The following is a 12,194-nucleotide window of genomic DNA, read 5'->3' on the forward strand; positions in this document are numbered from 1 at the left end:
CTCATATAGTTATATAAAACAGGGGAGAGTGACGAAACCTCATATAGTTATATAAGGCAAGGGAGAGTGACGAAACCTCATATAGTTATATAAAGTAGGGGAGAGTGACGAAACCTCATATAGTTATATAAAGCAGGGGAGAGTGACGAAACCTCATATAGTTATATAAAGCAGGGGAGAGTGACGAAACCTCATATAGTTATATAAAGTAGTGGAAAGTGACGAAACCTCGTATAGTTATATAAAGCAGGGGAGAGTGACGAAACCTCATATAGTTATATAAAACAGGGGGAGTGACGAAACCTCATATAGTTATATAAAGCAGGGGAGAGTGACGAAACCTCATATAGTTATATAAAGCAGGGGAGAGTGACGAAACCTCGTATAGTTATATAAAGCAGGGGAGAGTGACGAAACCTCATATAGTTATATAAAACAGGGGGAGTGACGAAACCTCATATAGTTATATAAAGCAAGGGAGAGTGACGAAACCTCATATAGTTATATAAAGCAGGGGAGAGTGACGAAATCTCATATAGTTATATAAAGCAAGGGAGAGTGACGAAACCTCATATAGTTATATAAAGCAGGGGAGAGTGACGAAATCTCATATAGTTATATAAAGCAGGGGAGAGTGACGAAACCTCGTATAGTTATATAAAGCAGGGGAGAGTGACGAAACCTCATATAGTTATATAAAGTAGTGGAGAGTGACGAAACCTCGTATAGTTATATAAAGCAGGGGAGAGTGACGAAACCTCATATAGTTATATAAAGCAGGGGAGAGTGACGAAACCTCGTATAGTTATATAAAGCAGGGGAGAGTGACGAAACCTCGTATAGTTATATAAAGCAGGGGAGAGTGACGAAACCTCGTATAGTTATATAAAGCAGGGGAGAGTGACGAAACCTCATATAGTTATATAAAGTAGTGGAAAGTGACGAAACCTCGTATAGTTATATAAAGCAGGAGAGAGTGACGAAACCTCATATAGTTATATAAAGCAGGGGAGAGTGACGAAACCTCATATAGTTATATAAAGCAGGGGAGAGTGACGAAACCTCATATAGTTATATAAATCAAGGGAGAGTGACGAAACCTCGTATAGTTATATAAAGCAGGGGAGAGTGACGAAACCTCATATAGTTATATAAAGCAGGGGAGAGTGACGAAACCTCATATAGTTATATAAAGCAAGGGAGAGTGACGAAACCTCGTATAGTTATATAAAGCAGGGGAGAGTGACGAAATCTCATATAGTAATATAAAGTAGGGGAGAGTGACGAAACCTCATATAGTTATATAAAGCAGGGGAGAGTGACGAAACCTCATATAGTTATATAAAGCAGGGGAGAGTGACGAAACCTCGTATAGTTATATAAAGCAGGGGAGAGTGACGAAACCTCGTATAGTTATATAAAGCAGGGGAGAGTGACGAAACCTCGTATAGTTATATAAAGCAGGGGAGAGTGACGAAACCTCGTATAGTTATATAAAACAGGGGAGAGTGACGAAACCTCATATAGTTATATAAAGCAGGGGAGAGTGACGAAACCTCGTATAGTTATATAAAGCAGGGGAGAGTGACGAAACCTCATATAGTTATATAAAGTAGGGGAGAGTGACGAAACCTCATATCAACAAGGCGTACAAAAAGCAAATCAAGATAGTAAACAACGCCATACATATTATGTACAGTACATGTACTTATGTAAGTGAACATGCTTCAGTTCCAGACTCTGATGGACCGTTATTGAGGAGGACTAACGACAATGGAAGCATAGTCGATTATTGAGAAAGTCTTGTGATGGGTACCGAGGAACATTTGTCTGTGGCAACAGAGAAGTGAAACCTATAAGATAAAGAATTCTTGAGAGTGTTGTGAGAAGGTGCGGTGAGATCCGTGTATGACAAGCAACCGTCAAAATGCAATTAACGAGACGGACCATGTTCAACACTCGATACATGTAGAGGGATAAATGGTGGCCATCAACGAACGTCTGGGGAATGTGAAAATATCGGGCAAAAACGTAAACATCTGGGGAATGTGAAAATATCGGGCAAGAACGTAAACATCTCGGGGGGAATGTGAAAATATCGAGCAAGAACGTAAACATCTGGGGAATGTGAAAAGATCGAGCAAGAACGTAAACATCTCGGGAATGTGAAAATATCGTGCAAGAACGTAAACATCTCGGGAATGTGAAAATATCGAGCAAGAACGTAAACATCTCGGGAATGTGAAAATATCGGACAAGAACGTAAACATCTCGGGGGAATGTTAAAATATCGGGCAAGAACGTAAACATCTCGGGGGAATGTTAAAATATCGGGCAAGAACGTAAACATCTCGGGGAATGTGAAAATATCGGGCAAGAACATAAACATTTGGGGAATGTGAAACTATCGAGCAAGAACGTAAACATCTCGGAAATGTGAAAATATCGGGCAAGAACGTAAACATCTCGGGAATGTGAAAATATCGGGCAAGAACGTAAACATCTGGGAAATGTGAAAATATCGGGCAAGAACGTAAACATCTCGGGGAATGTGAAAATATCGGGCAAGAACGTAACGGGATTAGACCACTTGAAGAATTCCTAACTACAATTAGTGAACCAAGACTGCAGTCAAGACAGTGGTGTCGTTTTCGTTTTGAAGGTCAACCTAGCAAACCTACCTTTTTCGTACCAGATGTTGGAACATCACGGTCTAAAGCAGTTTTCAGGACCTGGTGGATACAATTTTATCAACAACCCTAACATTAATTTGGATAAAAGCACTGTCTACAACATAGACAAAACACTTAAAGTTAGCCTGCCTACAACATAGACAAAACAATTGGATTTAGCACTGCCTACAACATAGACAAAAACACTTGGATTTAGCACTGCCTACAACATAGACAAAACATTTGGATTTAGCACTGCCTACAACATAGACAAAACATTTGGATTTAGCACTGCCTACAACATAGACACAACATTTGGATTTAGCACTGCCTACAACATAGACAAAACATTTGGATTTAGCACTGCCTACTACATAGACAAAACATTTGGATTTAGCACTGCCTACAACATAGACAAAACATTTGGATTTAGCACTGCCTACTACATAGACAAAACATTTGGATTTAGCACTGCCTACAACATAGACAAAACACTTGGATTTAGCCTGCCTACAACATAGACAACATTTGGATTTAGCACTGCCTATAACATAGACAAAACACTTGGATTTAGCACTGCCTATAACATAGACGAAACACTTTGATTTATCACTGCCTATAACATAGACAAAACATTTGGATTTAGCACTGCCTATAACATAGACGAAACACTTGGATGACAACAAGAAAGGAATCAATACCTGCACGGATTTCCCTTACGGAGAAGAGTAGACAATCTACCAACGTCGACAAGATCTGTAAATGGACAATGATGTGCAGTAGATTTCCAGATGATGAGAAGGTAGGGGCATCATGTCAGAGCTAGCAAGTCATGGAGGTCCGAGATAAACGAAAATGAAGAGGATTATGAACATAACAACCAAAACGACGTGCGCTACTTGACGAGGAGAAATCCTGATCATTTCATAATTACGTCTGCTGAGATCGGTATATAACGTTATACCATCCAATTCAGGGGATAAAACAGGACCGCAGTCGTCCTTTTTTTCAGAAACGAGGAGTAATGTAATATCACCTGCATATAAGTGTGTATTTAAGGCATTTATTAGAACAAAGAAGTCTTCCAGTACAACGAGTTGCCAGCATAATCGAGTCCATACATTGCCTTTTGGAGAAATGTTGACGTAAAACGCCATAATCCAAGTTTCCCGGCAGGTTAACAAAAACCAAGATCGAAAACAAAACAAAATGCGATAGATAATATGTATTTCAATACACATTGTTCGACGTTGGAGTAAAACAAACTAAGATTTTTTGATTGATTTGAGTCGTCAAACATCATACAAACAAAACTATCTTCCAGCTAAAAGTTGATACATGACTAGACACTCGAGTCATCACTACATCCTGTGATGTATAAGTTTAATACCCAACACTCGACATACAAATTACACAATACATACCTCGTGATGTATATACACCACCAATACTCTGATGTATAACACACACTGCAATACTCTTATTCAATACCCACATACTTGTGAGTAATACACCACTACAACCTCTGTGATGTACATAACTGTCTAAATACCAGACCTCGAAATATCACCACAAATCGTGTGTATACACCTAACATACTCGTGATGTAATACACAATATCCTCTGGCAGTACATAACTCTAATCGACAACTCGACTACAAATTATACACACTACATACCTCTGTGATGTAATACAACTGTCTTAAATACAGAACTCAATCAACAAATATACCCACCAATACCGATGTAAACACTACATACCCGGATGATATACACCACTACATACCTCTGTGAGTAATAACTGTCTTAATACAGACACTCGACATACAAATATACACCACCACATACCTCTGTGATGTACATAACTGTCTCAATACCAGAAACTCGACATACAAATATACACCACTACATACCTCTGTGATGTATATACCTGTCTTAATACCAGACACTCGACATACAAATATACACCACTACATACCTCTGTGATGTACATTACTGTCTCAATACCAGACACTCGACATACAAATATACACCACTACATACCTCTGTGATGTATATAACTCTTAATACCAGACACTCGACATACAAATATACACCACTACATACCTCTGTGATGTATATACCTGTCTTAATACCAGACACCCGACATACAAATATACACCACTACATACCTCTGTGATGTACATAACTGTCTTAATACCAGACACTCGACATTCAAATATACACCACTACATACCTCTGTGATGTATATACCTGTCTTAATACCAGACACTCGACATACAAATATACACCACCACATACCTCTGTGATGTATATACCTGTCTTAATACCAGACACTCGACATACAAATATACACCACTACATACCTCTGTGATGTATATACACCACCACATACCTCTGTGATGTATATACCTGTCTCAATACCAGACACTCGACATACAAATATACACCACTACATACCTCTGTGATGTACATAACTGTCTTAATACCAGACACCCGACATACAAATATACACCACCACATACCGCTGTGATGTACATAACTGTCTTAATACCAGACACTCGACATACAAATATACACCTCTACATACCTCTGTGATGTACATACACCACCACATACCTCTGTGATGTACATAACTGTCTTAATACCAGACACTCGAAATATACACCACTACATACCTCTGTGATGTACATACCTGTCTTAATACCAGACACTCGACATACAAATATACACCACTACATACCTCTGTGATGTACATACACCACTACATACCTCTGTGATGTATATAACTGTCTTAATACCAGACACTCGACATACAAATATACACCACTACATACCTCTGTGATGTACATAACTGTCTTAATACCAGACACTCGACATACAAATATACACCACTACATACCTCTGTGATGTACATAACTGTCTCAATACCACACACCCGACATACAAATATACACCACTACATACCTCTGTGATGTATATACACCACCACATACCTCTGTGATGTATATAACTGTCTCAATACCAGACACTCGACATACAAATATACACCACCACATACCTCTGTGATGTATATAACTGTCTTAATACCACACACCCGACATACAAATATACACCACCACATACATCTGTGATGTACATACACCACTACATACCTCTGTGATGTATATACACCACTACATACCTCTGTGATGTACATAACTGTCTCAATACCACACACCCGACATACAAATATACACCACCACATACCTCTGTGATGTACATACACCACCACATACCTCTGTGATGTATATACACCACCACATACCTCTGTGATGTATATACACCACCACATACCTCTGTGATGTATATAACTGTCTTAATACCAGACACTCGAAATATACACCACTACATACCTCTGTGATGTACATACACCACTACATACCTCTGTGATGTATATACACCACTACATACCTATGTGATGTACATAACTGTCTTAATACCACACACCCGACATGCAAATATACACCACTACATACCTCTGTGATGTACATAACTGTCTTAATACCGGACACTCGACATACAAATATACACCACCACATACCTCTATGATGTATATACCTGTCTTAATACCACACACTCGACATACAAATATACACCACTACATACCTCTGTGATGTATATACACCACCACATACCTCTGTGATGTACATACACCACTACATACCTCTGTGATGTACATAACTGTCTTAATACCGCACATAAATATAAAACTGCCATAACGTAGATTTGCTATATTATATAACTAATGGTTGATGTCGTGATGTTCCTGTAATGACATAGGATTGTCAAACACCTCCTTACACATTCGACATGTATAATACCGCGGACTCCCTACCTGTGACTCGCTGTGTGCCACTTTAAAATGTTGTTTCAGCAACATGAGATGACGGAAACGTTTACGACATAACAGACACAAGTATGGGCGTACTTTGTTTGTTTTGTCCTTCCTGTAGTGGACGGAGAACGTGGGTATCATGCGGTCAGTCTTTTTAGGTACGACCGTGACACTGGCGACGTTTTTAGGCTGCTGTCCTGTTATCGCAGACTGTTGTCTGTTTGGCATCGCCGGTATGTTTTCTTCAGGATTTGTCTCGTTAACCTGATATTTGTTGTTTGGCATGCATTGGCTTTGATGAATCGTCATTTGGTTTGAATCCAAATTCTTTGATATAAAGGCACGCGTGCGATTAGAATAAATATATTGTGATTGTGAAATGTCATTTGGAGTGAAAGAGCCTTCCCCGTGGCCACGCCCATTAGATGTAGGAGAGGTGTATAAACTGTATGTTGATAAAGTCGGACATTTCACCTGACGGTTCAGGTCGACTGCTCCGTGTGACATGGAGCCGCCCACCTTAAATTTACATGTATCCGGAACTGGCGTCACGCTACATCCGGTCAAGTGATTCTCTGCGTGTTCTACAAGATTTGATATATCACCAGTTCTGTAAAAGCACAAAGCGCAAGCAAATGGCTTTTCAGCAAAACTGTCATAGTCGGATACAAGTTTGGCGTAGCGTCCGCTGGTAGGCGGGCTAGTGGTCACGCCTTCCTCAACACCGGACAAGCGTCGCTGACTGGTCCAGCTAGATTTTGTTCCTACACCTTCGCCATGCTGGCCCTTCCCTGGAGACAACAATGTGGGTTTGTTAACCGCCATCCCTTGGAAGGAGACCTGTGGTGGAGCTTGACCTTCCATCTTACATCGGGAGGGGAACGGAGAGTTGGCGACCCGGGAGTCATTTGGCGGGAAATCATATACCGCTGACCGCCCGTCCGTAGGCTCTTTCCTGGCGCTCATCTGGGTGTGATCAGGATGATTGTCTCGGATGTGACGCTGAAGATGACCAAAGGTGATGAATGGCATTCGGCAGACGTCGCAAATGTGACATTCAAGGTCATGTTTCCGCACGTGCCGATCAAATGTACTTTTGTAATTGGTAGCATACGCACATAAATGACACTGGTGTCGCAGTTTGCCGCTGACATCAAGCGTGCGATCTGCTACGCCATCAGACGTAGAATTTTCCAGTTCCTGTATAGACATGTCCAGAGCCAAATCATAATCGTCATCTGGGTATTCAACAAACACGTCCGTGTCTTCCTGTCCAGACTTCCCTATTTTGTGAATGTTTTTAAGATGGTATTCTAAAACCAGTTTTCGACCAAAAGACTTGTCACAGTATTCGCATGTATACTTAGTACACGTGACGTTGTCTGGAGACTTGGATACCTTTGTTGATGGCGACTGGTCTTTGTTTGCTTCTGGTTTTTCTTCGGAGATATTATTGATATCTGCAATATTTCTATTTTCATCCTCTTCCATCTTCTTGTCATTTTCCTTCTCACAATTTACTTCCAGTCTTAACAGGTCTTCAGATCGTCCTCGAACATCTTTTTGCGAATTTGACACTGCCTCCTCCACTTCTTCATCTCCGTCCTCTATGGCTCCCTCTCCTATCACTGGTCCAACATCCTCGGTAATCTCACATTCACCTTCGCTTCCAATGACCTCGATGTCGTGTTCGCCACTGTTGTGTGCTGTGCGTTTGTGAGTGGCCAGACTGGAAAATGTCATGAAGGGACGATTACACATGTTGCAGTGGAACTTGGACGAGAAATGTTTCCGGACGTGTCGGGTCAAGTCGGAGCTATAGGAGGTACTGTAATCACAATGCTTACAGCTATGTTTTGGAGGCTGGTCTTTAACTGACCCGGATGTACTGGCAGCCGACGTCACAATCATATCCGCATGCTCCTTCCGTTTGTGGAATTCAACGTTTCCAATGGTTTTAAACGGCATGTTGCAGATTTCGCAGTTGAATGTGGCTACGGCGTGTTTCCTAACATGGCGGTTTAAGTCTGACTTGTATCTAGTACGGTATGCGCACATGGCACATTTGTACCGCTTTGGAAGGTGCGATCGTTTGCCCATTCCTGGTAGGGCTGTGTTTCGTAATTTGGGTTGGGCATTCTCCGGAGGCCCGTCACATCCGTTGACCTCAGAACTCTCCATTCCATTGGTGAGAAGGTCCACGTGACCAGACCCCTTACCCTCAGTTATCACGGGAGCATACCCATACATTCCCAACATGAGGTTACGGTCCTGCATGACATAGGCTGGAGTGACGTCATGGGTTGAGAGTGCATATGACGTCATAGTATCAGATATGTATGGCATGCCAGCAGCAATTGTTGCCGATCTCCCACCCTGAGACATATCGAGGGCGCCTTGGGTCCGAGACAAAACCTCTCCCTGGTGGTAAGTTTGCTGCATGGCCATTAAGTCGTGTCCGTGGCGACTTCCGGGACTCAGTGGCTCCTGTTTGAATTGTGGTCTCCCGTCATCCATCCCGTCACTGTAACATAACAAATATCACAAATATAATTTCAGCCCATAACGTAAAACAATGACGTCACAGTTTGTAACGTCGCTTTTGATTGACTAATACAGCAGCGTAATAATATCTAATAGAAAGAGTTAATCAATAAAAGTGGATCTTCACGCGGATTTTGTATAGTAAATTAAATTATATAAGGATTAACTTGAATATATTTATTTATGGAACTATATCACAAAAACCGGAGTGTACTCATTTATCTCCGTAACGTAAAAAAAATATATATATCGTAACTAGAGTATCCTTCAAGTGACCGACGCTACAATAAAACGTACATTTAAATTAGTAAATAGTGTATATCTATTCAATCCTATACTTATATACCAGTCTTATACTATAACATGTATGAATACTAAATGAAACTATATATGCCGATATAATTGGGAATAATGCTCGTTAAGATGGAATTATCTAGTACAATCGTGTTATACAGTAAGATTGAATTATCTAGTACAATCGTGTTATACAGTAAGATAGAATTATCTAGTACAATCGTGTTATACTGTATGATTGAATTATCTAGTACAATCGTGTTATAGAGTAAGATAGAATTATCTAGTACAATCGTGTTATACAGTAAGATAGAATTATCTAGTACAATCGTGTTATACAGTAAGATAGAATTATCTAGTACAATCGTGTTATACTGTATGATTGAATTATCTAGTACAATCGTGTTATAGAGTAAGATAGAATTATCTAGTACAATCGTGTTATACAGTAAGATAGAATTATCTAGTACAATCGTGTTATAGAGTAAGATGGAATTATCTAGTACAATCGTGTTATACAGTAAGATGGAATTATTTAGTACAATCATGTTATACAGTAAGATAGAATTCTCTAGTACAATCGTGTTATAAAGTAAGATAGAATTATCTAGTACAATCGTGTTATACAGTAAGATAGAATTATCTAGTACAATCGTGTTATACAGTAAGATAGATTTATCTAGTACAATCGTGTTATACAGTAAGATAGAATTCTCTAGTACAATCGTGTTATACAGTAAGATAGAATTATCTAGTACAATCGTGTTATACAGTAAGATGGAATTATCTAGTACAATCATGTTATACAGTAAGATAGAATTCTCTAGTACAATCGTGTTATAAAGTAAGATAGAATTATCTAGTACAATCGTGTTATACAGTAAGACAGAATTATCTAGTACAATCGTGTTATACCGTAAGATAGAATTATCTAGTACAATCGTGTTATACCGTAAGATGGAATTATCTAGTACAATCGTGTTATAAAGTAAGATAGAATTATCTAGTACAATCGTGTTATACAGTATGATAGAATTATCTAGTACAATCGTGTTATACAGTAAGATAGAATAATCTAGTACAATCGTGTTATACTGTATGATTGAATTATCTAGTACAATCGTGTTATAGAGTAAGATGGAATTATCTAGTACAATCGTGTTATACAGTAAGATGGAATTATCTAGTACAATCGTGTTATAGAGTAAGATGGAATTATCTAGTACAATCGTGTTATAGAGTAAGATGGAATTATCTAGTACAATCGTGTTATAGAGTAAGATGGAATTATCTAGTACATAGTTACCTAAGTGATAGACATTTGATTTTAAGACAGAATCAATGTTATCTGCACCACAATACAATCATAGTAATGTGTTGTTTGTAACTATTGTTAGGTGTTGACTGGTTACACTACTTCAGTATTTAGTCAATGTCATATTCCCCAATTAGTTAACCAACAATTAAAACAGTTTACCACAACTGATCTAAAACACTGGATTCCAATGTACATCGTGTTACATTCTTTCATAGAAAACCATGAATGTTTAAAACACCGTTAAAGAGCCGTTTTGTTTTTCGTCAATTAAAATACTGATAATACTAAAACATTATATATGCAGTCTTTGTCTATGTCTTTAAAGTAGCCAAATTAAAATTGTCAAGTAATTTTAAAAACCTATAGCTCAGAGTTACTATTAAGCAAAGGTTGTTCTAAACCAACTAAAAAGTTGCTGTTTTCAGTGCAGGATGATAAAGCTAATGGATCACAATTATATAAACTTTGCGGACTTTACCAAGACTATATACATAACTAAGCAAGTTACAGCCCGTAGTATCGAGTTAAATCGCAGGCTAAATATAGTTGTAAGCCGCTTAATGTGTACCGCAGGTCAGAAGTGAGACGGAGTGCAGCGTGGAAGCCAGTATATAGCTAGGGGTGTATGTATGTGTGTAGGTGCACGGCTAGGCTTTATAATGGAGAGCCACCTAATCTAGGCCACGTCCACAGACTTGTAATAAACATGTATACAGTAAACTCGCCTATGTCAAGCACAGTTTGAAAAGTTAACAATTTTTAAAGCTATATAACTTATAAAGCAGAAGATGCAGTAAATTGTTGATAAACGAAGTGTCAAACTTTGCCTAACGCTTACGGAGCAACCAGTCACCAATGCTCAAGCAGGTACATATATCCTCTGTCATATATATAGTCGAGCTTATGTAGACAAAACTTGTCCGTACGTTTGTAACTTACCGACTACTAGTTTGTAACTCAGTCCGCTGTAGCCTCAGCAGGTACGTCAACAGCCACAGCACATACCAATACTATGAGGCTGGCTCCGGCAAACTTTGCAACTTTCCCAAACTTTTGTTGTGTACGCGTGTGTGTGACAAGCCTTATTATCAGACCGTCAGCTCGCGAGCTAGCGGCATGCGCGTTCAGTCATAAGTAGCAACTATACAGTGCTTGGTCGGGGAACACACAAGGCCAAAAATTGATATCGTCTGCTCGCGAATAGTGCCTGTCTGCCGTACACAGCACATGGTTGGCTCCCTTTCAAATTGAACCCAGCTGGCTTTTTCTGGTATACTTCTAGATCTGTGTGTAGGGAGAACTAAGGTGTACAGAAGTTAAAGCCCCGCTTACTTTGTTGTTTGTTGTGGAGTAATTCAAGAACCCAGCAATGTTTGAGCTCTAGCTTCTATGTAACATTAGGTAGATTATCGCGCCACTGTAATGTGTTTTGATATTTTTTCGGTTTCAAGACCCCCAAAATATTCCGCGAGACATGTACATGTATTTC

The 12,194-nt window shown here is 39.3% G+C and overlaps 1 protein-coding gene across 50 annotated transcripts; it reads right to left on the reverse strand.

Moving 5' to 3' along the window:
• Positions 1–4,493: 4,493 nt before the first annotated feature.
• LOC117342374 (zinc finger protein 91-like) lies at positions 4,494–11,929 on the reverse strand. Of its 50 annotated transcripts, none has more exons than XR_004535844.1 (5): positions 11,645–11,929; positions 5,628–9,073; positions 5,404–5,461; positions 5,339–5,367; positions 4,722–5,084 (listed from the first exon to the last, which is right to left on the reverse strand). XR_004535844.1 is itself a non-coding variant. In XM_033904526.1 (2 exons), exon 2 carries the CDS (start codon positions 9,064–9,066, stop codon positions 6,457–6,459), a length of 2,610 nt encoding a protein of 869 aa, XP_033760417.1. In that variant the 5' UTR covers positions 9,067–9,073; positions 11,645–11,929; the 3' UTR covers positions 4,722–6,456. The 50 variants fall into 50 exon arrangements, 1 of the variants encoding a protein (XP_033760417.1); XR_004535848.1 differs by lacking the exons at positions 5,339–5,367; positions 5,404–5,461 and having other exon boundaries at positions 4,722–4,925; positions 4,962–4,990; positions 5,027–5,084; positions 5,563–9,073; XR_004535843.1 differs by lacking the exon at positions 5,339–5,367 and having other exon boundaries at positions 4,722–4,925; positions 4,962–4,990; positions 5,027–5,084; positions 5,433–9,073.
• Positions 11,930–12,194: the final 265 nt, after the last annotated feature.

The sequence above is a fragment of the Pecten maximus genome, chromosome 14, assembly GCF_902652985.1.
Source record: "Pecten maximus chromosome 14, xPecMax1.1, whole genome shotgun sequence".
Classification (NCBI taxonomy): Eukaryota; Metazoa; Mollusca; class Bivalvia; order Pectinida; family Pectinidae; genus Pecten; species Pecten maximus.